General features: G+C 45.7%; 1 protein-coding gene across 2 annotated transcripts; it reads left to right on the top strand.

The window, feature by feature from the left end:
- On the top strand, positions 1-25,085 carry TMEM272 (transmembrane protein 272). Of its 2 annotated transcripts, XM_065675837.1 has the most exons (6): positions 1-127; positions 2,879-2,902; positions 3,678-3,757; positions 11,165-11,224; positions 17,265-17,347; positions 24,723-25,085. In XM_065675837.1, the coding sequence occupies exons 3-6, from the start codon at positions 3,700-3,702 to the stop codon at positions 25,083-25,085; spliced, it is 564 nt and encodes a 187-aa protein (XP_065531909.1). In that variant the 5' UTR covers positions 1-127; positions 2,879-2,902; positions 3,678-3,699. The 2 variants fall into 2 exon arrangements, 1 of the variants encoding a protein (XP_065531909.1); XR_010611965.1 differs by lacking the exons at positions 1-127; positions 2,879-2,902; positions 11,165-11,224; positions 17,265-17,347; positions 24,723-25,085 and adding an exon at positions 3,893-7,146 and having other exon boundaries at positions 3,675-3,757.
- Positions 25,086-27,825: the final 2,740 nt, after the last annotated feature.

Below are 27,825 nucleotides of genomic sequence, written 5' to 3'. Positions count from 1 at the left end.
ACGGCTCTGGGGTCCCACCGGAGAGGACGTGCCCAGAAGGCTCCCTCTGAAGGCTGGGTTTTGTGGTTCCTCTGCCTAGTCTCTCAGACACACAGGTGAACGGATTTGGCACCCCTGGCACTCTCAGGTAAGAGGGATTTGCTGGGAAGCGGGCAATGTGCTGGGGTAAAAACCAGAGTGGGGCGTTGTGGTTTGTTAGGAAATCATCATCGCTGGAAGAGGACTTTGAATATTTGAGAAGGATGAAAAGAAGCCGTTCCTTCTAGCAGGCTTTAGAGAAGCACCTTGCTCCGGAGGGGCTTGCTGGCCCATGTGACCTACTGTCTCCCAGCACAACCCACCGGCAGTCGGGAGCCATTGAGTGGGAACCAGGGTCTTAGGAAGCCCCAGCAGCTCTGCGTGCTGTGTTCACCAGTGCTGAGTGGGGCACCTGAAGCTGGGAGGGGGCAGAGCTCAGCTGGAGAAGACTGAGCACTGCAGGACAAGTGTGGAGGTGACTCTTGTTTGGGCTGACATACGGTGGGGCTAGTGTGAAGCTGCCTTTCAGGGTTGCTGTGGGTCAGGGATATGACAGTTGGTTACTGCTCCTCTTCTTTTGAATTTTGTTACCTTAACATTCAGAGTGAGAATAATGATCACAAAAACAACTCACAGCTAAAACTGAATGAAAAACAGTTCACAGCGAAAACCGGCTGAAATAACAAAGGAACCAGGATGGAGGCTCTGTGTTAGAACTTAGCACTGCTGCTTGTTCTGAGTCACAGCAGAGGCAGCAGTGTGGGGGACAGCATGAGTGCCGGGCAGGGAGCAGCCAGTGCTCTGGGGCAGACCTGGGCACTGGCCACCAGTGGCGAGGGCAGTGAGTGGGGAAGTGCTGGACAGGCTGGGGGAGGCACAGGAATGCTGTGGCTCTGCTGTGGCTGACTGCAATCTGCCACCCCAGAAAGTGGCTGTGTGGAGAGGTCCAGCCCCCTGCAAGGGGCTCAGAAACTTGTGTCCCCTGCTGACCCCTGTAGCACAAGAATGGGTCCCTTCACCTCAGGCAAATGACCCCAGAGGACTAATGGGGGAGGTAGAGAAGCTGGCTTTGGACTTTTTTTCCTAGTTGTGGCTGAGTTTTCCATTTTGCCTGTGACTTTCCCAACTCACCAGCAAGCCAGCAGCAGGCACTGGGCAGCAGGACATCTGCCCTCCCTTTGCATGCTACCAGCCTTCGTGCCACACTACTTGCGGTTTCCTGTGAGTTTCAGTGATTGTTTCTCTGTTTCAGCTGGGGAACAAAGCTGTTCCCCAGCCACCTGGCTGTTGAATTGCACTTTCACAGACTCATCTTTACCACCACCAGCAGCTTCTGCAGAACCTCTGAAGGGCTGGGGAAGGGGCAACACCAATTTATCCAGCAAACAACTTCTCTGAGGGATTTTTCAGTCCTGTAGGAGTCAAAGCCAATGCTTGAGGAAGGGCTGAAACCATCACCTGGGGGTTATGCGTGATGTGTCCTTGCGTGAACACGTTTTGTGCAGCCATCAGGAATGAGCATTCATCTCACATGTTAACTCATGGTTCTGATTCACAGTCATTTCTGGGCTCCATCACTAGATGGTGACATGCTCCCAGACACAGAGTCATCCCTCGGTTTGTCTTTTTCCTTTCATATAAAATAAGAGTAAATTTAGACTAGACGTATGTTTTACCCTCTGTTCACAGAAATGCAGCATTCCCAGCCACACGCAATTCTGCTCAACACGATCTGATAGTCAACCAGTTTTTAATACGGCATTGGTTTTGTTAACACAGTTCCTGTAAGAGTGACTGCTATAAAAGTAATTCTAGTCATGAACATTTATGTAAAGAAATATTACTGCTGTCTGCATAATTTAGAATCTATTTTTCAGCAGTCAATGGCACACTCAAAATGAATGCCTGCTTGTGCGCTTTCTGGGAACAAATCTGCACCAAAAGTTTTAAAGTTTAGAATGAATGTGTCATTTGCTTGTGGAAGCTGCCACAATCCCTTCCCCCTTCCTGTTTTATTTGAGCATGCGACAGTGCTTGCCTCCTTCCTTAAAACAAAACATTTGTCAATACTTGTAGCCCAGAAGCACCGTATTTGCTCTTCTAAAGAAGGTTAGGTGACCAGGATGAGGAGCATGCACTCCTCAGTGGTCAGGCAGTCACATATAATCTCCATTCCAGTCCCCCGTTCAGTTTTGATTGAGATGTCCACTGGGATTTGCAAGGCTTATTATGGCAGTAACACCCATCAAATGAGGCTTGTGGCACAGTATGAAGATGAGGGCTGGAGAAGGAGAGCTAGAATTCATGAGATGCCTGATGTGATGATGCACACTAGAAACCTGGATATGCATACATAGGTGCCTGGCTGCCACATGCAAATACCTCAGCATGGGTTACTGACCTGGGGGGGTGTCTGCAAAAGCTTCAGTCCCTGCTACTTGCTTGCCTGCTCATCAAAAGGTAAAGCCATACTTGCCTCTGCTGGGAAACAGAAACTGCAATGCCAACGTGCGAGGAGTAAACCCAATCCATTCCCCCTAGGGGCAGAGGGTCCTCTGCTGCTGCAGCTCATAGGTCTCTGGGCTTGCAGGAGAACGCAGACTCCCAGGAGACACTCCGCTCTGCTCAGCCATGTCTGATAGGGCTTGGACAGGATTTGGAGGGGGGTTTGGCCACATATAGGCTGGGTGGGACAAGTCTGTCCTTATCTTCAACACAGGTCTGGGGGCCTGTGATCCCTAGTAGGCTCTGGGCCAGGTTGGGCTCTGTATTGGATGACAAGAAATCCCACTGGGGTGGGCTTCATGTCAGCTTAGAACAGAATAAGGCTAAGTTTAAAATATTGCTCTTCCATCCTCAGGAAATTTGAAGAGGATAATTTGAGGTATGCGCAGAAATGCAGCTTCCCCTGTCCCATCCTCCTCTGCACACACCTTCACCTATCACAGTTGCTGTTGGTGGCAGACCTGTGGTGACCCTGGCCAGAGGCTGAGGACTGGAGTGTGTGTGTGAGCTTTCCACACTCCCATTGACACTGGATGCTACTGAACTGTCTGGCGCCGTCTGACGCCCAGACCTTGGATGCCTAGCTGCTTGCTCACCCCCCACCCCACCTTGTAAAAGTTCTGCTTTACAAAGAGCTACTTTCTAGTCCGGCTGCTTTCTTATCAAAGGCATCTTGTTCTGGGCTCCCTGTGGTTTGCAGGTTTTGTTCTATATTCCTTTTCAGCATCCTCCTTGATCTTAAAAGTATTTTCATCCTCTCTCCTCCCCTTTTCTTAAAATCATTTTTGCTCACTAAGCATTTTTTGGTGAGGTTTGTGTAACGAACCTTATCTGCTACACAGGGTTTTCTCATAACAGTTAAATACACTTTGTCCTGCCCCAACCCCAATTAAAACCAAGATAGAACCTTTTACAGTTTTCAGAAAGCCAGCATGAATACTTCTTCCCCAGCTTTCCTGCTACCCCAAAGCTCTAGCATCAGCAGCAGGCAAACCCAAAGCTGCTGAAAGGCACAGCTGACAATGATGGGTGCTGCCTGGGTTGTGGATACTCTGAGATTTTAGAGGGCAGGGAAAGCCTGTCAAAGTTTCCAAGTGACTCTGGGTAAGTTAAAGACACTTTTCATAACCATATTAATTTCTGTATCCCCACAGATACCCAAAAAGGCTCTTCACAATGACTGCTGGCCTGGAGAAAGCCTGCCACCGGTGCATATCCAAAATTGCCAGCAATGGTAAGGCACTTCTGGTAGTAACCTTCTGTATTTAAGTACCCCTGTTGCCAAGTTGGGTATACGAGGGAATTCAGATGGTAACAAGTCCTGCCTGTATCTCCTACTGAAGTTCCCTTTTCTTCCCTCCTTTCTCAGGAATTTCCTTTCCTAGGTAATTTTGGGCACTGATGGAGTGCACAATAGTAAATCTATCCCCACAGAGCCTCCCTGCTGCAGTATTTGGATTATAGCAGACCAGCATAAAATTTCAAACAAACGCAAACACCACGAAGTACCTACATATGGGCTGCAGCAGACAACCTAAGCAATGTGCTGTGTTCATCTCCTGGTTCAAGGGGTATCTGACGTGTAATCCAGCAGAACTATCTGCGGGGAAAATCACCAGGTAAAGAGCAGTGTGGCCATCTTGGGAACAAAGTCCCCCACAGCCAATTCCTGCAAAGCAGAACTGCTGCCAGCCTGTGTGTTGACATGGGAACATGAGGCTGGTGGTAGAGTATGGTTGGGAATAGCCCCCCCTTTTCACCCAGAGACATTTGGAGCAGGGTCTGCTTCCCTCCGTTTGCCCAGTCCCTGGCACAGCAGGCATGGGTAGCCCTCAGAAGTGGCCGCATGTTGTGGGTAGGAGGTATCAGTTATCTGAATGGAAGCTTTTCACAGACAGCCTAGGCTCATCCAGGCTTATAGCAACAGGTTCATCCTCACATAGCGGAGGATGCAGAGAGATGTGACAAACCAACAGCTCCTGGACTAGGAGAAGAAGCTGGTTCTTGCTCTCTAAGAGGCAGCGCGGCAGAAAGCTGACCTAGGCTGCTGGCTGAGGCACAGGAATCTTACGCTTCAGAGGTGGGATTTTGTAAGACCAAAGAAGTGTCATTGGCATAAGGTTAAACTCCAAGGGTTTTAAAGCAGCTTACTGTCGCTGACTGCATGTCCTTTTAACTCCAAGTTGCAAGTGCCTTTTGCTTTTGCTTGTGGGCAGTAGCAATTTCTAATTCCACTCAAATATGAGAAGAAAACCCCCTGACCACTCACCAGAACTGATACTTCACCCACACTAATTGCTGTGTTTACCAGTGTAGGGCTGTTACCTTGGGGTCTTTTATAGTCCTGCTTTTGGCTTCAATTGAAAATCCCTCAGAGTTCAGAATGACCTTTTATTAATGGTTAAGCCCCTTAAACTCCTTGCTGCCTTACAACCCTTCAGAGAAAACCATGCCGGGGGGACAGAGAGCCCTGGCCTGGGTTCAAAGCAGGCTCATCCTCTGGAAGCCAGCACAGGCAGGGAAAGAGAGGGTATTTTCTGCCCCACTTGTTCATGCTCATCATTGGCCCAGGGGAAAGGAGGGCTGGGGAGACACAAACACGGAGGGGTGCAGAGCTTGCAGTGCCCTCACTGCACTCCAAGAAGTCCTTGGGAGTAGGACTGGGCTGGTGTGGGCTCCCTCACAAGCCACAGAAAGGATACGCAGGGGGGATCTGGGCACGTTGATGAATATCACAGTGCAAAAAGGTGAAAGTTGTATTTTCTCTGATTTTTGTTCCTACCTGTTACAAGCAAAATGTCACCATTCCCTACTGGTATTAAATTGCCACTGAGACTTTAATGATGACAGAGAAAAGAAATGATCCTTCTGATCTCATGTATGCTTTCTTACACGGAAGCACTCTCTCGGTTACCCACAAAGATGCCCATGAATAAGGCAACCCAGAAATACTGCTCCAGGAAACTCACTAGCTTTAGTTTTTCGTTACGTTTAAGTTCAGAATCAGCTCAGCTTTAGCTATGGATCAGCCAGAGCATCCAAAATTGGTTTTCTGTCCATTAGGATGCAAACCCTCCTGAAGCACGGTGACACTGGAGTTCAATTTTTCTCATCATCTTGTGTGTATTTTTCAAAGAGCATTTCAGCACAGCCCCACATTTGTCCCTGTGGTCTCCTGATATTTAAATGACTCCAAAGAGTCAGCCTACCTGTGCAGCATCATTTGAATTCTTTTCATTCTTGGTACAGCAATTTAAGTTCAGAACATTAGGGCAGTCTTTAATTAACTGACCAAAAATAAAGGTGGCTAATCCACTACCCTGGGTATTGCAAAGCAAACTGGTGGCTCTTTATGGAACGCCTAAATCTTGTTTTAAAAGTACATCTTCAAATTAATCACAGGGGGCTGAATCCAGAGCCTAGACTTAGACCATAATTGTAGTTCAGTAGCTAAAGGCATGGCATAAAATCCAGACAACCCACTCTGCAACACTGCTTAACCCCAAGCCACCTACATCTACATCTGCATCTCTGTCTACATCCTCCCCATCTTGAAGGTTCCCAGATTACTGGCACCTCCTTACTCCACACCATTTCTGATGAGAGAAGCATTGTTGGTGTCACTGATGGAACCTCCAGTTTTAGGTGGCGTGATGCTGGCATAGCTTATCTGGGTACCAAAGTATTTCACAGTGACACAACCCTGTCTAAGCAAAGAGAGATGGCAGACAGCAAACCCCGAGCTTGGATTGTGTCTCAAGTAAGTTTTACCACACTTTCCTTGCTCCCTACAGTGGCTTTGCACTGGGACGAGAGACCTCCATGGGAGTAGCTGTTCCTTACACTGAATCCTCCAGCTGCTGAGTATCTAGTTTGTTCAGAGATGAAACCACCCCACGGGTGGGATTACTGCCATTTGTCCCAAGAGACTATTCTATCAATATATCTCCTTGCTATGGCACTTAGACTCATGGACAACGCAATCTTTGTTTCTGCCCAAGTTAATTTCATATCTGTGCCTTCTTACCTCTGCGCATCACTTACAGGTCCTTTTTGAGTGTTCAAACCTTGTGGTTATTTTCTCTCATTTGGCCTTTGGCTAGCCAGGCTGAACAGATTTAATTGTTTTCCTTCAAAGTTAGTTCATTCAAGCCTTTTCTGCATATCCCATCTGATGTAGTGACATTTCCTGTCACCCAAAATCCCTGAAAGACATGCAGTATCCACAGCTACCAAACCCTTGGGCAGACTCCTTCCTGGTCTGTAAAACATATGGCCTTGCTGGCGCTGGATCTCCAGGGAGATCCATTGAGATTCACTCTGCCACTGCAGCACACACACACACTGCATCCTTTCTTGTCTCCAAGTCCCTATCAATACTGCAGGGGATGCCTGAAGATACTGTGGAGGAATAAGATGTAGATGAAAATATCTGCTACCTGCCTGCACTCCAGCCTGTTACACTGCCCATGCTGCTGCACAGCACACCTGTGTGACAAGTGACACTGCTACTAAGCTCGTGCACTACTGTCTGCATCTGCCTTGGGGCATGATCAGTCCTGGGGCTGGGGCAAATGACCTGAATTTTCTCACATCCACACTGCTGAGAGTCAGCCCCCTTCGCAGCAGCATTCCTATGGGGAGTCTGAAGGGGGTAATGTGAGTTTACAAACAGAGTTTTGCTCCTCAGCTTGCTCATGCAGATGAATCCTGGGGTAACTGCAGATTTCTTTGGAAGCTGGTAGCATCTCATTTAAAATATATATATATATATTCTTATTTTTGTCAGGAACCTGACAAGCTATAGACCGAACAGCATTTGGGAGTGATGGTAATGTACACAGCACTTCATTTATTGCTGTGTTTATTATCAGAGAGCTTGTCACACACTCTACTGAGTAGGTTGCACTACAGCTGCATTAGCATACTACCTAAGAAGAGGGAGTAGGTCGAGATCGGTACTCATAAATCTCTCCTGAAAATCCCATGAGAACTCTTCTTGCCTGAAAAGCCAGAAACTTTTCTCTGTCTTCAAAGTAACCAGGGACAGCCTGGGATGATCTGAAACTTCCAAATGCTTTGGAAAATCTTGGCGGCAAAATAAAGGCTGAGGGGGCACAGGTGAATTGGTGTCACCTCCAATACTGCCTCCGGATCTGCCCCACGTGCCAGAGACAGCTCATCGGCTGTGTGCCCTGAGGCCAGGCACGGAACTGGGGACAGGAAACAAGGGAGTAACAGGAGGAGAGCTGCACTGCACAAGCATGGTTATGGAAGATGTAATGGGTCAGGCACCGGGTAGAAGAGGAACATAGAAAAGAGACTATAATATAATAATAATATAATATAAGATAACACAGAAAAGAGACTATAATGGTGATTTCAAGTTGATTTACTTCCTTGGGAAGACCCTGCAGAAGTAACTCAGCTAAATAGCAGATTTGCATCAGATGACCATCCCTGCTGGGAAGGAGACAAAATCTGCACCCACTGTGCCCACAGATGTCAAGGCCAGTGCAAGATACAGAGCCGCTTGCTCTCCTCTTCCTCTGTTGTGATCCCAGACATGAGCTCTTCCCTTCACCCATTTCCTGGCACGTTAGGACTCACTGAATAGTGCCTTCCTCAGGAGGACTTCACCAGTGCCCCACCATGCACTGCCTTGCTGGTACAGAGCAGGGGCTTTTCCTGTCTGATGCCCTGACACCAGCTTTGTGGAACTGAATGTTCTCCTAAGTCATTCTTAGAAACACTTCCCTCACCCTATTCTGTTTTTAGAGACTCACAGTCCCTTTTTGCTACTTTTTCTAGGAATAGATCCAGGGGCATCTCTGTGAGGTGATATCACCAAGTTAAAAATATCACGAGCCCCACATGTGAAGCTGCACAGATAGCAGGGCTCTATCTGCTGAGCTGTGCTACCCTAAGGCAAACACCATTTTCTTGAGCAATTTGTCTGTGGACCAGAACGGGGCAGCAAAACCCAGACAAATCCAGGCAGAGAGTGGCTGCATCCTGACTGAGCAGCAGCTCTGTGAAAACCCCACATGTTTTGGGGATAACACTCTTCAGTGCTGCTAGCGGCATTGAGAGTGGCTGCTGGGCCCTGCCAGTTGTGTAGTCAATTGTTGAGAGTCTCACTTTGTTAAACATGGATCTGGAAGCCTTCCCAGATTACACATCTGCCCCTCCAATTCCAGACCTAAGAGGCTGTAACTGAATGGGGAGATAATGAGTAAATACATTCCCAGCAACTGCTTTGAGAGGGGAATTAATGAACCATTATCTCTTTCTCTTGAGCTCCAAATGGTCCCTACCTCCCATTTCTCCCCTCTGAAATAAAGCTATTGGGTAGATGCTAGACACAGGCAAACACTGACACCTGTGTGCCAGATGTGCAGCCGCACACATACATGGGCCTCACCAAGCCTTTTACTGAGCTTACCCAGTAAGCTATCCATCTCTCCCCAGGGGTCAGACAGACCAAGCACTGCGTGACTAAGAAACTACATGATGCCTCCTCCTGACAGGGTCCTGAGTACTTGCCTGTGCAGCAAGGGCAAGAGCAGAAGGTGGCTGTTAAACCACAGGCAGAGGTGTGACACTGCTGAGAGCTGCACCGTGATGACAGAGCTTCTGGCTACAGCAGGCAGTTGATGCAGCTCCTGCAGACATGAACTGCAGTCGTCTGGGTACCAGACAAGTGAGTTGCCCAGGCTGAGGGCACTGTGTGCAGGTGATGTTCTTGGGTGTGTTGGTAGCCCAAGTCAGCTACAATATCATTGCTTCTGAATATGAAAATAATAGTCTAGGTAATTTAAAAGCAAGAGGACTTAGCACGAAATGTGATGTGATGTGATGAAAAAGGAGGCTCTAGGCTGAGTTAGGCTAATGAGAAGCTGTCGGTGTTTGAAAGAGCTTAGTCAAGTGTAGGACACTATTCAAGCAGAGGAAGAATTCCTGTACTGTACTACATGTAAGAGATAGGAGAGCCTGAGAAATAACTGTGAGAGACAGACAGAGAGACAGGCCAACAGGGATAGGAGGAGAGTGGCACAAAGGAACAGAAATGCTTTTTTAACTCAAAATATCTTCGGTCTCTACCAATTCATAGCGATAACAAACGCGTTAGTTGTGAGGAAGAAGGCTGTCTCTCAAACGCTGGAGTGCAGGATCCTCGTTCTGTGCAGGCAGAGAAAGCAGCATGCGGGGGATGGGGTGTTCCCATGGAAAGTGTCTGCGAGTCAGAAAGCCTGGTGGATCTGCCCTGAATTTTGATGATGCTCCTATGCCCCGTCTCGGTTTCTCCTGTAAAATGGAGGCAGTGATGTTTCCCTTTTTCTCTAAGGCACCCTGAGGGTGATGCTTTGGCACTGCTGCAGTTTCCCAGAGTGGCACTGTACACAGGGTGCTGGCAGTGTCCCCGCTCCTGCGCAGCGAGGAGGATGCCATTTGCCTTGCAGAGGTTGCAGTTCTTTGGCACAAGGAACTGTGTGACACAGTTTGCCTGGGGAAGAGCCTGTCCCAAGCCAACCCTAAATGCTTGCTCAAAGATTTTTTTTCATAATCCTCTGAGGAGATACCCCACTCCTTTTCTTATCCATGCCCTTCTTGCCCCCTCTGCAATCTATGCCCACCTCCGCTTACTGCCCTTTTGCCACCTTAGGCGTCTGCTTGCAGATTAAGCCATTTGCAGAAGCGCTCTGCAGGGATGCTTGGACACAGAATGTCCTCATTATGTTTTACTCTCATTTTGCAGGGCGGCGTTTCACTTTAATATTGCCAAGTGTTCATGATTAGGCACAGAGGTGACAGCTCTTGTAAGACAGGCTGCTCACTCTTCTTGATGGTATTGTTTCTCTCTTTCTGCAAAGGTAAACATTCATCCTCTGCACTATCAGGCTGTGCTGGGAAAGTATCAGAGCTCAGATACATCAGCAGTCCTCTGGGGAGTAACTAAGCTCCTCATATCCACTCATCTGCTAGAACAGTCTATGTGCACCCCTAAGAGCATCCTTCCATGCAGCTTAAGCTGATCTATCACAATGACAAGTCCCACTCCTTGCAGTGGAGCTGCTGCCTCTATTTTCATGAGCTGAGCTGGCTCAGGGAGTTAAACCAGCCAGAAACTATTCACATTGGCAATAAAGACAGTTTATTTAGCTATCAGTGAAAACTAAGTGAAATGACATTAAAGCTGCTATTTGCTTAGCAAACAGATACGGCTCATCAGTTGCCATGGATTAGCTGATGCAAAGTTACTCGTTACTGCACAGTCACCTGGCAGTGCCTCTGAAGCTGAGGGTGGCTAAGGTAGTAGTGGTGGCTGAGACTTTGCCCTTGCTAGGAGTAGTAGCAACAAAAGCAGTTTGTGCCTCTCATTGTTTTTCCACTGATACAAGGACTAATAGTGTACGAGTTAAAAAATGGAAGCTTGAGCTCTGGGAGAGTGATAAACCACTTGCTGGTCCCATCATATCAAATGCTGCACCACAAACGATATTCCCACCCTACCAAGTGCACTGCATTTCTTGCTACACAACCTCACGAACAAACAGCATCTACAAAGCACTGGATGGAATTGCTGGTCTCTGAAATTCAACCAGTCCCAATAACGCTGTCTTTCTTTTCTCATCCACAGCATGCTTTATATTTGGGCTCCTTGCTTTCCTTGCCTTACCACTGTCCATGACTTTTATAGGTAAGTTGCCTACTAAAGCAATTTAAAACCAGGAACTTCCCAGCACTGTGTGGCAGGTTAACACATCCAGAGGGACAAGGGAGTCAGGAAACTTAGTTGAACGTGTGTGTTGATACTTCAGCTTCAGTCTAAATCGCAGCCCACAGTGAATGTGCTTGCATTCTGATCCTATTTGTCTTAAATAACCCCCCAGAATGCCTTACCTCAGTATAGGGCTTCGTCTGTGGGAAGAAGCTCAGAATCTGCCACATGAGAAGATTTCATTAATCAGGATCCCTCTCTATTAACTGCACTGCAAAAACCTTAGAAGTGTAGGGCTGGAAGGGAAGAAGAGATGATCTAGGCTGCTATTTCTCCACCTTTTTGTAAGTGATACCTGGTTTTCAGCTGCTCTGTCTCTGTCTAATCCCCCAAAGGCTGGATTTGTGAGTAGCATTTCAAGATCAAATATTTAAGAAAGGAAAAGAAAATCCTTTGAGCTGCAGAATTTTATACATTTTTAAACTGCACAAGGCTCTCCTTTTCTTAAGCATCACCTTTTCCTTGCCATTAGCATAGATTTTATTTATTTATTTATTCATTTATTTATTAACTGAGCAATTTCTTACACTTCAGTGCTCTCTTTGGGCCTTTCACATCCTCCACAGGGTTGCGGCCCACTTGAGGAACATAGGTAGAGACACCAGCCCACCTCCGCTTTCAGACAGGCTCACATGCTCACAGCATCCCTGACAGATGTCTGACTTGCCCTTGCTCAAGGAAATTCCACAGCTTCCCAAAGAGCCTATTTCAGCATTTTATTGCTCTCACAGACAAAATATTTTTCCCTATATCCAACCTAAATCTTCCCTATGGCAAATTAAACAGATTACAGCCTGTCTTACCTACCGTGGTCACAAAGACAGATTGGTCACCATCCTTGTGAAGAGAACCTTTGAACTGTTTGAAGGCTGCTATTATAACCCCACTCCATCTTCTCTTTTTTTCCAGAGATCTCAAAACCGGCTTTTTTCATCCTGACCTCACAGGTCACTGGTTCTGTAGCCTCTTTTTTTGCATTTTTGCCTCCCCCCTTTGGCCTCTGGCCAATGTAACTATCTTTTCCTCCCATCCAAAAAAAAAGATGGAACACAGGACTGCAGCTGAGGAGTGCAGAATAACCAGCTCCTCTGTTTAACATGCAGGATTCCTGTAAACATACCTCAAAAAGAAACATGCTCTCTTTGCACCAACTCATTGGCTCCAATTTAGTTTATGGTGCATTGTAAGCCCAGACAGGTTTTGGCAGTGCTGTTTCTTATCAGACACTTGTTTTTTTATTTACACTGAAGTGCTCTCTCCTATATTCACTGTTGAGCTTTTTCAGCTGCCATCTCATGGATTTTTGATATCTTTTTCCAATGTAACCAAATCACTTTGGTTTTTAAGTCTTGTCCTCAGGAGTGCTTACTATCATTCCAGACGGGTGTCCTTGAGAAGCTGTGCATCTTCTGCCTTGTTCGTGAAAGACGGTACAAAAGAACTCTACATCCCACCTAGATTTGGACTATATGCATCTGTAACCAAGCTCAGTGCAATGTGTTGCCCTTGCATTAGACTCTGAAAGTCCTATTCCCTCTTCTAGGTGTCTGCATTGAGATGACCTTTAGGGGTGTCAGGACACCTAGCCTGTTAGGAGGTATAGCTGGCCAAACTCACAAAAAAAGTGTTCAGCTAAAGTGTTCAGTGCTGCTTCCTTTATCGGGGCCTTTTGAGTACCAGTGATGACTGTGGAAGGATTCTGATTAGGATGTCCTAATTAGGAATTAGGGAGTTCTAATGAGGGATTAAAGAGCTATTAGGAAGTAGGGAAATGGACTGAACTGTTCCATCTCAACACTTAGGCTCTTATGGTTATTCATGACTTAAAATTGCTATTTATCCCTGAAGAGGATTTTAGCTTTAGCTTTTCCCTAGGCTGAATATTCCTGAGCCGTGGAAGAGAGGTGGGAAGGTATAACTCAAAGTGTGGTACAGCTTGCATGCATATTGACAGGCAACCCTCTGGAAATGAATCCAGGGTTAGAATCTGATCACTTATAATTTCCTTGGAATATTTCATAGTACCTTTAAGATCAGTGAGAAGTGGAAAGTATATGGTAAGATATTAGCCTGGAGCTTTGGGTATCTCCTGCATCAAATACAGAGCCCCTTTTTTCACAATTTACTGAAACTAAGAGATAATGTCACTGTAATATACTGTTGTCAGAGGATATTGGCTTCCTGCAGCTACAGATCTGCAGAGGCATTTCTAGGAAAATTAAATGTCAAGCAAAATGCAGATATTTATTATCCAAGCAAAAGCCTCTGATTTTCTGATAACATTCTGCTACCATGATCTCAGAGAATAACTTGTTGATGTGCCTCCAGTCATTTTGGCTCTTGCTTTCTGCAGAGAAAAACTGAGCAATATTTTCAAAAGTTAACAAATAAATTATACTAATATTTGTTAAAACTCAGAGATGAATAACTGGTACCCCAGTAATAGTTAACATTAACACACTAACACTGTACTCTTTTAAATCTGGTAGTACTGCAAATCACAGTAGAAATCAAGATACAAGAAAAGGACTCAGCAGATTTTCCAAGCTCCAAACCTGTGACATCATTCAAGCCACAGATTGTTTAGCAGCTTTCTAACTTTCACTGGTAGAGACGATCCCCGTTTTTCACTAAACATTCTAAACCTAGAGATATGGAAGGACCTCATAGACATCTTCTGAGAATTTGCTTTAGTTTCTGGGGCAGTGAAGGATTGCTCCCAAAATCACATTATTGTACATTGTCTAGACTACCTTCACACACAGTGTTCCCTAAGGGTAGTTAAATCACATGTGAAAGCTGATGACATAATTTTCTCAATAAGCAATCTAAATTTTCCCCTGCTCAAATTTACCCCAGTACTATTTCTCACGCTCATATCTACACTAAATAATTCCTCAGCTCTCAAGTGCTCCCGATAGTTGACTGATGCCTATTCTCAGACTCTGTAGCATTATGTGAGGGCCAGTCTTGCCCTTTAGCAGCTGTTAACATAATCTTTTGTTGCACTTCAGTCCTTCGCCGTTCCTGTGAGTTTTCTCTGTTTTGCTCATGTGCTTTCTGATAAAATGGTGCCCAAAAGCAATTATTTTGAGAAAAGTCCTCTGCAGCACCTAGCTCCTAGTGTGAAGCCTACAGTCTAGGGCCTGACCAAGGTCTGTGCTAAGTGATGGCAGCTGCAGTCATCCACTAGGAACAACTGAAAATGGCCTGGCATGTTTTGTCCTCTGCCTCCTATTAAAAGAGAAGGCGGGGAGTGGGCACCAGACATCACATTAGCCTCGCTATACAGCAGCTCTCCTTTACTAGAGTGATACCTTTACTCAGTCATTTTCAACTTCCTGAGAAGAGCAAAGCAGCTAGAATGAGGCCAATGCTGTATTGCCTTTCATTCATCCTGACCCTTCACCTCATGGATAATCGTGAGTCATGAGGACACTTGGTTAGTAGTGATCTGTTGCCACATCACTGCCCAAAATGGTGTCCTTAGAGGCACTCATACCGTGATCACTCACAACTGCTCTTTCTACTAGGCTAGACTTTGTGTCCTGGATCCCACTGAAGTGTTGTTCTGTGGTAACAGAGGTAAAATGTGCAAGTACCTCTGCTCCCTCAAGCCTCCCATCTCTTTTTCTCCTTTGGACACGTGCAAGCTGTTGGACATCCTTGTTGTGTCTGAGTTCGCAAAGGTTGCTGGTTTGTTCATTTGCATTTATATGCTGATCTATGTCATGGTTAGGTTCAATTGCTCTGCACTCTAAACCACAGATTGCTCTGGCTTGCAGAGAGCATTGCACTAGAAACAGAGTTTTGATCTCTCACAATCCATACATCCCATCCTTAACAGTCCAAGGACAACATATTTGGTGCCCATGGGAAAGAAGAGCTAGCACCAGTACTCTCCTACTAGTTCTGGTGTTCCCAAATAAATCAGGTGCAAACTGATTGGCACATGATGAGCCTAGATTTCACTCTAACAAGTATCAGTGCCCTTCTGTCAACAGCAGGTCCTATTCACCCATAGTGTTGTATTTTTTAAGTTACTACTGTATTACCCTGTTTCCCCTCCCCTTTTGATACCATATCTGCCTGCAGTATTCCCCCCAAATCTACAGATTGCTACAGCGTATCATTCAAATCATTCCCAAGACCAGCTGCTGTTATGTTACATATATGAAAGGACTTCGTAATAGATTTGTCTGAAAACAGAATCATAGCTCCATGAAAAAAAGAAAAAAACCCAACCAAACCAAACCGGCACATTCATTTTCATGGGTTTTTTTTCTCCCTCAAACTCAAATCTCAGTAACACACTGGAAATAGTAATTGCTGAGGTTCCTAAACTGCAATGTATTCCCTGAGATCCCTGGCCAGCTGCTTTTGTGGCAGGCTATTACAAGGCCAAGGACTCTTGAAACCCTGGCAGCAGCTTTCTGAACATGATATAATTCATGATGATTTCCCTGCTGCCCACCCCTGCAAAGCTGGGAGCCTGAGCAGGTCTCACTGTTACATAGTGGCAAAAGGGATAAAAAATTACAGCCTTGCAACAGCGGACAAAAAGGGGCAGAGTCCAAATCCATCTATGTCCAGCCCTTTTCAATTATGAGACGGCTGGTAATAGACCGGGTAGAAGAGTGCACTGGACTCCGCAGCCCTTACACACAGCAGATCACCCTGTACCCTATGACTAATGTAAGAACTACGCAAGTAACCACAATCCACACCACCTGTTAATACCTATAGCATAATTGCTATAAAAGAAGTGCAGGAGAGGTTTAGGACATCAGCAATGTTCTGGACCAGCAATAACCCAGATTATTTAGAGAAAAGTGAAAATTTCTCCTTGAAAATGACATATACAAGAAGAAAACAGAAAATCCTTTCTATTCTCTACAACTGATCAGTCGAAGCCCTGAAAGACAAGATCAATTACAATAAAATTTTAATGTAATGAACAGTTTAAAATTGACTAAAAATGCCACCGGGTGAGAAATTTGGGCAGAGGATTCATCCCAGCTAACTTTAGGTATCTACAGCTGGCTCTCTAGATTCCCTGTATAGCCATGGAGAGAAAGGCATTTTCAGAGCCCAACTCATTTGCCCTATTTCAAATGCCTATCTTAGGATGAGATGAATTGAATTTTACAAGTGTCTATCTCTCCCTATTGACTATAGAGTCTAGAAAACTAGTTCAGATATACATGCCTGCATTGCAGACATCTATATTTGGACAGATGAGTCTCACTGCCACAGACCTGTATCACAAGCTTCAGTGTCTACTGCCAGCAACATCCTTATACTGCCACACTCTCCCTTCCCTAAAACTTATCCAGCTTTCTAGCAGTAGGTTTGGGGGTTGCCAGGATCCCCAGCTCCATAACAACCAACACTGCCAGCCTGCAGCAACCCAAACATCTTGGAAACTTAAGCTTCTGTGGTTTCCTACCAGCTGCCTGGGAAGCTAAAATGGTTTCAGGCACTCCCACAGGCACTGGCTCCCAAGTTTTGAGGCATCTGAGTTGGGAACATGTCACACTCATGGGAGCTAATGAGGAGGAAAGGCCTGGGAGAAGCTTGCCAGAATTCCTTCTTTTCACAGTTTTGATTTTCAATTACTTTTCTACTGCTGATGAAAATTTCCTGTCCGGCTCAGTCAGTCGGTCATTAAACAAAGATGCAGGGGCTAAAGATGATGCCCTGTCTACACAGATCTAATCAGCAGTGCCAGAACAACCTTTCTAGTTATTACCTTTGATCTCTCTCTTCATTTTCCTACCTTTTGCTTGTTCCTACCCCTCATTCCTGTAGTGGGAGATGCAAGCCTCCTTTAATTCATCCCCCATTTCAACAGACACCGGGTTTAAGCACTTGACTTACAGCATCTTTAGTTTTCACTGTACCTCTTGTTGCACTATTTAAACACTTGAGATAACAAACATTAATTTTTGCTATTCAGGAATGAAGTTTTTGGAAGATTGCCCAGTTCAGCCACTAATTCCATTATATCTGCTGGTGGGTGGCGTGATTGGCAGCTTAAAGGTAATGTGCCTTCTATGTGTGAAAAATACTTCGTGTGACTAGACTTTTTAAGAGATAATGATGGCTCCAGACAGCTATGTGCATGCAGTATTTAAGAGAGCTTTCAGGACTGAACTGTACTTGTTCCAGCACCTAAAACACCCATCAGTGAAGTGAGATGCTAATGAGTTCAGCACTTAGCACTGTCCCACATACTGTGGTGTGACTTTCTCCTACACCACAGCATCTACCATTGCTACAATCCCTACTGAGGGAAATGACTATGTAACATGGATGCCTGTGGTAAATGTGGTCCTATTTCCACAAGAGGTCCTCCAAGCCTGCCAGACCTTTCTCCTTCATTCTCAGACACAGGATGGACAAGAAGTGAAGCTACTCTCCTAGCTTTGGGAATACTGTAAAACTACGGGTGTTGGTGCACAGCCCTTCACGAGCTCAACTTATTCCCACTCTGACCTTGCCAGAAAGAATGACTGAAAAACAACAGAGGCAGCACCATTGCTTCCTTCCAGAGTAAATAAATCTCTACATCACAGCAAGGCTTATTAATCCAGGCACAGTATATTCTAACCATAGCATCTTCTAATCACAGCTATCTGTCTTCTATTGGACTATACTCACATCTTTATTGAACCTGAGCCTGACTGCTTGACAAATAGAGACACCCCCATGTCTATGTTACACCCTGGTTATTATAACGATGATTCTGCATTGACTCTAGGGTGAAGGATTGCCCCGTTCTGACTGTTCCTTTGCAAATGGTGTTACCTGGCTGTTTGTGGGCATGAAGAGACTTGTCACAATAGATTACAGAGCTACTTTTAGGTTTCTCAGCAGGATTAAGCAAAACTATTTTTTGCTGTCCCAAAGATGTTCTTGCCAAAGGAAAAGGGGTGGAAGGGAAGGAAAAGCTTTGGAACTGCACTGCTGGGGCATGAAGGACTAAGAACAGCAAATGCTACTGCAGGGGGGAACATCTGCACTGATGGTGTTGCCTGGCCTGCATAGCTAATGGGGGCAGTAGCAACTGATTCGGAGAAAACTCCAGGAGCAAACTTGCCAACAAAGTTTTCAAGCTGACAAGCAGGTATTCTTCATTGTGGCGAAGGGAGACATGGGGGATGGCTCCTCCTAACGTGTGTCCCTCTATTGCTACACAAGCCATCCTTATATAGTCCCTGGGCATACATACATATTCATGAGGCTACATATGGATTACATCATTTTCCTGAAAGGTCCCTGCATGCGTACGGAATTGTGGTGGTGGTCTCTTAGGGTCGTTTACTTCTTCCAACAATCTTCATCAATTCTGGCAGCCTTTGAAGCATGCGCAGTAGATGCTCATACCAGCTTAATTGGTTCGTTAGCACCAGAGACATAATAACCCTCCTGTCCTCCTACTTACCAGTTGGTTTAACTATAGCCCATCCTGGACACCTTCTGTTCCCAGATACTCCTTATCCCTGTGTCCTGTTCTTCTAGACTGCTTTTCTTAAAACTACGTCAACTATAACGGTGTATCTTGTACAAGAATTCTCAGTATGTTCTCTAGTTGTACTCTTATTTTTTTCCTATGTATCATGCACCCCAGTAATTTTCCATTGCTACTGTTACAAAGCCATCGAACTTAACATTACTTAAAACTGATTCTAAAGGTTTATATATTCCATTTTGTAATTTTGTGCCCCGCCCCTTGTTTCACAACCCAGCACTCACCTACGCTCCCAGGAGCCCAGCACCAACAGACCAGACCGGGTAGACCTGATAGGTTGGTCATGTCCTAATGTTTCAGATAGGCAGCTTGGCCCTTTAAAGGGAACCTGCTAGTCTCCCACTTGACAGCATTGCATATTGCAGCCAGTAGCCACTCCAAACAGGAGCTAGCTACAGTACCCTTGGATAATGTTTCTAGACCCTTTTCTTTGCCAGGATCGAAACAGAGGAAAGAATATTCCTCTGCAGGCCTCAGACTCCCCTGCACTCTTTCACAGTGGTAACCGAGATGCAGTGCATCACTGGGATATGAATCATCCCCCCTGAGGACCTTTGGTCAGTAAATAAGTAAATGGAATAAAAAAAAGAAAGTGCTTAATCGTGTTACAAGGAATTTGTTGTGCTATGATTTCTACTGGCAAATGCTTAGTCATTTGATCACACCAATGGCCTTATCTGTACACTCAAAGGTTCACTTAATAATAGCTTAGAAAAGATTAGAGCAGGATTGAGAGAAAAAATTCATGCTAATGAATTGAACCCTTCATCAAAAATGTTGACTGTTTCTCAGCTAGTCCTGGTTTGAAGTCAGTTTTCCTTACCCTAAATAAAATGGTAAGTGGATCAGTTAATATTCATGCTAACATCAAGTAATGGCTTGAATTTGGCTTCAGTTGACAGCAGGACTGACCATTTTGCAGTCTGACAATACATTTGGTAAGAACTTGATTGATCTAACTCATGTTTCATCTTCTAGTGTTGTATCTGTAGCCAAATTCCACCTCTTCCAACTCTGCCTCTGTTAAGTTCATCAGACTGCACCGACTCTGCTGAACAGTACATTTGCTTGATCTCTGAAAGTTAAAAGGTCAGAGAATGACAAGATGAAGTCTAAATGAATGCTGTCCTGCGATGGACATTGTTTAAAAGTCACTCTGGCCCAGATCTGTAGGCTCCTCATTGAGTTTTTTACCGCCTTTTTTAAAAGGCAATGGTAACCTACAGTTATTCACCAAGGCAACTGAGCCATTCCACAGCATCCAGAGATGCCTGCTGAATTCATGTCATGCTGCTCCATAAATGTATATTCAGGAGTTATTAACAATGTGAGCAACTGCCAGAATTTGCTTCAATCACAACTTGGGAAGGCAATAATCTGTAAGAATGAAATACACTCTCCACAAACTGGTTAGATGCAGTCGAGATCCATAAATCCACCTGGGAGGTTTCTCTGACTTCAGCAAAGCTGATGCTCATCTGTCATTTAACCCCATTCTCATTGCTGAGCTTGGTGAAGCTTGACTAGAGGCAGCTGCCTATGTGCTGAGCTAACCTCAAATCTAAGGAGATCCACAAAGCTGCAGGTCGAGCACAGGTCCCTGTGCAGAAATGTCAGACCCACTGGCCAGGCAGGCTTTTCCCTCCTGTGTGTCATGAGCTTGCCTAAGGCGGGGAGGGGGAATTGCCCTTTATGTTAGGGGTAGACTGGAGAGTATGGAACTCTGTCTGGAGCAGGTGAGCAGTTTACAGAGAGTTTGTGGGTCAGGGTTAAAGGGAAAACAGCCGTGGGAGACATTACTGTGGGGATCTGTTACAGGCCACCTGATCAAGGAGAACCTGTGGATGAAGCACTCTACAGACAGATAGGAACAGCCTCACGCTCGCAGGCCCTTGTTCTCATGGGGGATTTCAACCACCCTGACATCTGTTGGAACGATGGCACTGCACGGCACAAGCAATCCAGGAGGTTCCTCGATTGTGTGGAAGACAACTTCCTTCTGCAAGTAATAGAGGAGCCGACAAGGAGAGGTGCCATGCTTGACCTTGTGCTCACCAACAGGGAAGGGCTTGTTGAGAATGTGGTACTCCAGGGCAGCCTTGGATGCAGCGATCATGAGATGGTCGAATTTGAGATCCCCAGGAGAGTGAGAAGAGCGTGCAGCAAGCTCACTGCCCTGGACTTCAAAAGAGCAGACTTTGGCCTCTCCAGGAGCCTGCTTAGTAAGGTTCCATGGGATATAGCCCTGGAGGGCAGGGGGGCCCAAGACTCTTGGTTGATATTCAAGGATCACCTGCTACAAGCTCAGGAGTGCTGCATCCCAACTAGAAGGAAGTGCAGCAGGAGGGCCAGGAGACCTCCTTGGATGGATAAGGAGCTGCTGAGGAAAATTCAAAGGAAAGAAGAGGCTTATAAAAAGTGGAAGCAAGGACAGGCAGCCTGGGAAGAGTACAGGGATGTTGTCCGGGAAGCTAGGGACCAGGTTAGGGAGGCTAAGGCCCAGTTAGAATTAAACCTAGCCAGGGATGTTAAGGATAACAGGAAGGGATTCTACAGGTACGTAGCAAACAAAAAACAGACTAGGGACAACACAGGCCCCCTGAGGAAGCTTTCGGGAGAACTGGCTACACAGGATTTGGAGAAGGCTGAGGTTCTGAATGACTTCTTCGCCTTGGTCTTCACTGGCAAAGGCTCTGACTGCACCACCCAGGTCTTAGAAGGCAGACGCAGGGACTGTGAGAATGAAGACCTTGGGTCCACTGTAGGAGAGGATCTGGTTCGAGACCATCTTCAAAATCTGAACGCGCACAAGTCCGTGGGACCTGATGGAATCCATCCGTGGGTCCTGAAGGAGCTGGCGAATGAAGTTGCCAAGCCACTGGCCATCATATTTGAAAAATCATGGCAGTCAGGTGAAAGTTCCCGACGACGGGAAAAAGGGAAATATAACCCCCATTTTCAAGAAGGGGAAAATGGAAGACCCGGGGAATTACAGACCAGTCAGTCTCACCTCTGTGCCTGGTAAAATCTTGGAGCACATTCTCCTGGACAGCATGCTAAGGCACATGAAAAACAACAAGGTTCTTGGTGACAGCCAGCATGGCTTCACTAAGGGGAAATCCTGCCTGACCAATTTGGTGGCCTTCTATGATGGGGCTACAGAACTGATGGACAAGGGTAGAGCTGTTGATGTCATCTACCTGGACTTGTGCAAAGCGTTCGACACTGTCCCACACATCCTTCTCTCTAAATTGGAGAGACATCAATTTGATGGATGGACCACTCGGTGGATAAAGAACTGGCTGGATGGCCGCACACAAAGAGTTGTGGTCAATGGCTCGATGTCCGGCTGGAGACCGGTAACGAGTGGTATCCCTCAGGGATCAGTGTTGAGACCGGTCTTGTTCAACATCTTCATCGCTGACATGGACAGTGGGATTGAGTGCGCCCTCAGCAAGTTTGCCGATGACACCAAGCTGTGTGGTCCGGTTGATACGCTGGAGGGAAGGGATGCCATGCAGAGGGACCTTGACACGCTTGTAAGGTGGGCTGATGCCAGCCTTATGAAGTTCAACCATGACAAGTGCAAGGTCCTACACCTGGGTCGGAGCAATCCCAGGCACAGCTACAGATTGGGCAAAGAAGAGATTCAGAGCAGCCCTGCAGAGAAGGACTTGGGGGTGCTGGTCGATGAGAAAATGAACATGAGCCGGCTTCAGTGTGCACTCGCAGCCCAGAAAGCCAACTGTATCCTGGGCTGCATCAAAAGGAGCGTGACCAGCAGGTCGAAGGAGGTGATCCTGCTCCTCTGCTCTGCTCTTGTGAGACCTCACCTGGAGTATTGTGTGCAGTTCTGGTGTCCTCAACATAAAAAGGACATGGAACTGCTGGAACAAGTCCAGAGGAGGGCCACGAGGATGATCAGGGGACTGGAGCACCTCCCGTATGAAGATAGGCTGAGAAAGTTGGGACTGTTCAGCCTGGAGAAGAGAAGGCTGCGTGGGGACCTAATAGCAGCCTTCCAGTATCTGAAGGGGGCCTATAGGGATGCTGGGGAGGGACTCTTCTTCAGGGACTGTAGTGACAGGACAAGGGGTAATGGGTTAAAACTTAAACAGGGGAAGTTTAGATTGGATATAAGGAGGAAGTTCGTTCCTGTTAGGGTGGTGAGGCACTGGAATGGGCTGTCCAGGGAGGTTGTGAGTGCTCCATCCCTGGTGGTGTTCAAGGCCAGGTTGGATGAAGCCTTGGGTGGGATGGTTTAGTGTGAGGTGTCCCTGCCCATGGCAGGGGTGTTGGAACTAGATGATCTTGAGGTCCTTTCCAACCCTAACTATTCTATGATTCTATGATTCTAAATGTTCAGCTGAGAAGAAGATGCTCTCCTGGTTTGAACAAACCTGCCTGAGTGCTCAGCTGAATTCCAGACATTCAGGGGAAACACCATTTTTTTCACTTGTGTTGGTGCTGGGACTTTAATCTCTGTTTCTCACAAACTGGTGCCAACATCTGGGCCACAAAAAGAAGCTGGTTTTGTGAAGTAATATTTAATCATTTATACATAATTGAACAGTTTTACAGGGAAGAGCAAGAGAATCTTCTTCCTGGATCCTCTTGCTAAGCCTTGCCTCTAAAAAATGGGGCAGATGGACTAAAACCTGAACCTGGCAGAGTATATACCCAAACGGGCTTTCCTTGGTCAGTGTTCTCACCATTGTTCACTGACTAACGAAGAAGGTGTAAAATGGTGCTCTTCCTTCTTATTTCAAGCATAAAAATGAGCACAGAATATAACTCTGGGAAAGAGAACATGGCTGAGAACCCCTACTTAGACAGTATGTCCCTCCCCTCAGCCATTTATAAATCCACATCTTTTACCTTTCTCTCTGAATTTCATTCCTGGCTGAGCTGAGGCAACTTCCTGCTCAGTTGGTTTCTTAAAGTCCCTTTCCCAAAGACCCAGCTTGCTGCAGGGAGGCTTGTACAGGAACACAGACACCTTAGAAGGTGAGTTGCAATTACAGTAGTTAGTGCCTTGAGGTCTAGGCCAAGTGTTTCAAGTGCAGCAAGGTAACACAAGTTTCACAGTGTTTGGCCCAAGTCCTCATTTAGCCCTGTATATACCTCTCCTATAAATCTACCAAAATTAAGAAAGTCATTTAGGGGACAGAAATTTGAAAGCTTTTCTACACTGCAGTCAACCTACTGACATACTTTGTATTCCGAGACTGAAATAGAAATCATCTAAGCATTGCTGATGAGTCCTACTGCATTTCCCTATAGACCAGACCTTTCTATCCCCACAGTATCATGTTATTTCGCCTCTTTTTCTGTTGGTTCTGACTGAAGACAGGAATGGAGCAATCTGAGAAAATGATGCTTAATTGAAGAAAACTTGACAGAATCAGTCAAAGTATTGGAAGCAAATTATTTGAGGTTTAGGTCAAAGTCTAGACTGTTCATAATTTTATTTAAGCTGATTAACCTATATAGCCATGAAAAATAATGAGGAGAGACAAATCCACCCACTACAAGGCAGGAAACACTCAAGTCATTTAGCAGTTACTCTAATCTGTTCTTAAAAGTCTCCAGTGTGGGAGCTGCTGCCATCTCCCTACACAATCTGTTCTCACGCCTTTCCATCCTCACCACTGGCAGGTTTTTTTTCCAATGTCTGGCCTAAATCTCACTGGTGAATAAACTGTAGAGGAAAAAGACATTATTTTCTAGCAGGATCTGCCTCATTTGTGGCTCCTCAGCTTTCCCCTACGTGATTTTCCCACACCCAATTTTAATTTGGCCCAAAGCCTGGCAATGACCAGAATGTGTTGAGACTTCCCACAGCCAATTGACTTACTCCCTTTTCTCTTCCAATGTCTCCAGGTGACCCTCCTGCTGTACGACTCAACCAGGATGAGGCAGCTGCTTTCCAAGTCTGTTGTGATTGATGATGATGATGATGACGAATATCCCTGGAGGCAGAATGCTCACAAGTACTACATCCATCTAACCCTCAGCCTTTTCCTATTTCTTTGGTTCATTCTCGGGAACTACTGGGTTTTTTCTGTGTACCTGCCAAACTTCATCCCACCTTTCCATCAGCCTCAGGATTACTGTGACAAAACCCTGTACATTTTTGCTGTTGGTGTTCTCATCATTAGCCATACTGTTCTCTTTCTCCTTATCTTTTGTAGCTGCTGCATATATTGTTTTTCCAGGCAAAGATACTCTTCTGAGGAAGACTAAATGCCACACAAATAAAGTCCCAGATGTTTGGGAAAGAGCGTATAACAAAGAATAGGCAATAATTCACCCTTGTGTACATCTTTGTTGTACTCTATATATGTACGATAGCAGTAAACTGCAAGAGGAAATTGTAAAATACAGTACCATCTGGGAAAAGCTATGCTGGAATTCAGCATAGTCAATGTAAAATTGCTGCTATGGATGGCAGGGTGCACTCCTGCTGACTTTTGCATCACTTTTTTAACTCTTGGATAGTCTATCTGGAGCAAGATCTTGCAGATGGCGAACTCCTCTAAAACCAGGTCCCCTAATGTTGTTTCAGCATAGTACATCTTTGCCTATAAAAGCAGCCACGTTGTTCTTTTCACATGGATCTGAACATCTCTATAGCCTTGCTGAGGTATGTTACTGTCCCTGTATTACAAATGAGGGAGCAGAGACAAAGAGATAAAGGGCCACCTTGCATGCTGCATGGACTTTGACAGCAACTTAGATGCTCACTACAGAGCTACTGTTAGACCAGCCAGGAAGTAGCTATGAGAGAAATATGAGCATGTATAAAAGGCAGTCTGAATATGGCCCCCAGGTATCTTCCGAACTTGGATTTGAAAGCATTTATATCTACCTTTGGTGCTAAAACAGATAGTCTGAATATATCCATATATATCCAAAACATCCAAGCTGATCCAAGACCACAACACAAATCTTTGGCAGAACAATATACACTCAGCATTCTCCAACCTGGGGAGACTGCTCTTCTCCATTTTTTGTATAGCAGTAACTTGTCAGTACCACACCAATGCAAAAGTGGTTGTCAAACCGTTGTGACCATGTCCACAGAAAAACTGATGATGTTATGTAGGTGTTTTAAATATAAAAGATAATAAAAAAATACATGGGCAGGGATGCAAGAATTTCAAGCGGATGTGTTCATAGAATCATAGAATAGTTAGGGTTGGAAAGGACCTCAAGATCATCTAGTTCCAACCCCCCTGCCATGGGCAGGGACACCTCACACTAAACCATCCCACACAAGGCTTCATCCAACCTGGCCTTGAACACCACCAGGGATGGAGCACTCACAACCCCCCTGGGCAACCGATTCCAGTGCCTCACCACCCTAACAGTAAAGAACTTCCTCCTTATATCCAATCTAAACTTCCCCTGTTTAAGTTTTAACCCATTACCCCTTGTCCTGTCACTACAGTCCCTGACGAAGAGTCCCTCCCCAGCATCCCTATAGGCCCCCTTCAGATACTGGAAGGCTGCTATGAGGTCTCCACGCAGCCTTCTCTTCTCCAGGCTGAACAGCCCCAACTTTCTCAGCCTGTCTTCATACAGGAGGTGCTCCAGTCCCCTGATCATCCCCGTGGCCCTCCTCTGGACTTGTTCCAGCAGTTCCATGTCCTTTTTATGTTGAGGACACCAGAACTGCACACAATGCTCCAGGTGAGGTCTCACGAGAGCAGAGTAGAGGGGCAGGATCACCTCCTTTGACCTGCTGGTTACGCTCCTTTTGATGCAGCCCAGGATACGGTTGGCTTTCTGGGCTGCAAGCGCACACTGAAGCCGGCTCATGTTAATTTTCTCATCAATGTTCATCAGTGTTCACTAAAGCAGTGCTCCAGTGGTGTGAGTGTACATTTGATTTGTTCACCTTGGTGCTGTACATATGGAAATCTATACTTAATAGACAGATGTAATACAAACAGCTTTTAAGTCAACAGAAGTGTCAGTTTTAAAAGAGCCAGCATGCAGAGAGACAACTGTTTTGTGGCATGTAGTGGAACAAGCCTGTAACTGGTCCTGGAAGATTGCTTTTTCATGTATTGATGAATGCTGTGTAAAAGTGCTGTTTCTGCTTTTGCTTTTATGCACTTTTGTTACTATGGTCAAAGCAGAGAGGGTCCCCTCTATACAAGCACAAGGGTGGCCCCAGCACAGCTAGAGGATGCATGTTTTGGGTACCTTTTCTGTTAAAACCCACAGTGCTGAAACCTGTGTTTTAGAGAAACCTTGGAAGAGTTACAGGATGTCTGTGAAAGGGTGGGAGCTGTAAATGAACCTCAACAATATGCTACAGCTGAAGAGACTCTGCCCAACCATCCTTCCTGGGACTGAGGCTGAACACAGTGTTAACATCTGTGGCAACCACCTGTCTTCAACCATGAACATTTAATCAGGGGCTATTGGATAGATAACTAAGGGTGAATTTGGTCTATATGGGTTTTAATTCAGGCTCTGGCCTTAGGAACTGTTTATTTCCAGAAAACTTATCTTAGAATGAAGGTAAGATAAAAGGTGAAATACTTTGACAAGAGAGCAGCATCAGTGTAGCATTCGCCTCCACAGCAGCCACTCAGAAGAAGTCACAGTCAGGCTGTCCCTGATCAGAAATCCATGGGATGGGAATTACTAACACTGCTGGCTGACTTAGGCCATGCACAGTTGTATGTAGGGAGACATGATCGATGGAAATATTTCCTTTTATTCATAGGCCCCAAATTGTGTTTGGGAGAAATCACAGGCTATGTTTTCCCAAGAGTCGTAACTCCATGCATCACTCAAATGCAACAAAGCAGCTGCTTATCATTACACATTAACTTTACCCAAAAGCTTGGAACTGGCATAAAAAAGAAAATTATACTCCGTTGATACTGCAAAAGCAATTTAGCAAGGAAGCAGCTGCACACTTCACCCATAGGACTCCCTGCCTAATTCAACAACTCCCTGTTGTTGC

The sequence above is a fragment of the Lathamus discolor genome, chromosome 4, assembly GCF_037157495.1.
Source record: "Lathamus discolor isolate bLatDis1 chromosome 4, bLatDis1.hap1, whole genome shotgun sequence".
In the NCBI taxonomy this organism is placed as follows: Eukaryota; Metazoa; Chordata; class Aves; order Psittaciformes; family Psittacidae; genus Lathamus; species Lathamus discolor.
This window is presented reverse-complemented; position numbering and strand designations above follow the sequence as displayed.

Coding starts and splice junctions, on each gene's coding strand:
- TMEM272 (XM_065675837.1), top strand. CDS start 3,700: ATGACTGCTGGCCTGGAGAAAGCCTGCCACCGGTGCATATCCAAAATT. Junction 3,758..11,164: donor ATCCAAAATTGCCAGCAATG/GTAAGGCACTTC, acceptor TCTCATCCACAG/CATGCTTTATATTTGGGCTC. Junction 11,225..17,264: donor ACTGTCCATGACTTTTATAG/GTAAGTTGCCTA, acceptor TTTGCTATTCAG/GAATGAAGTTTTTGGAAGAT.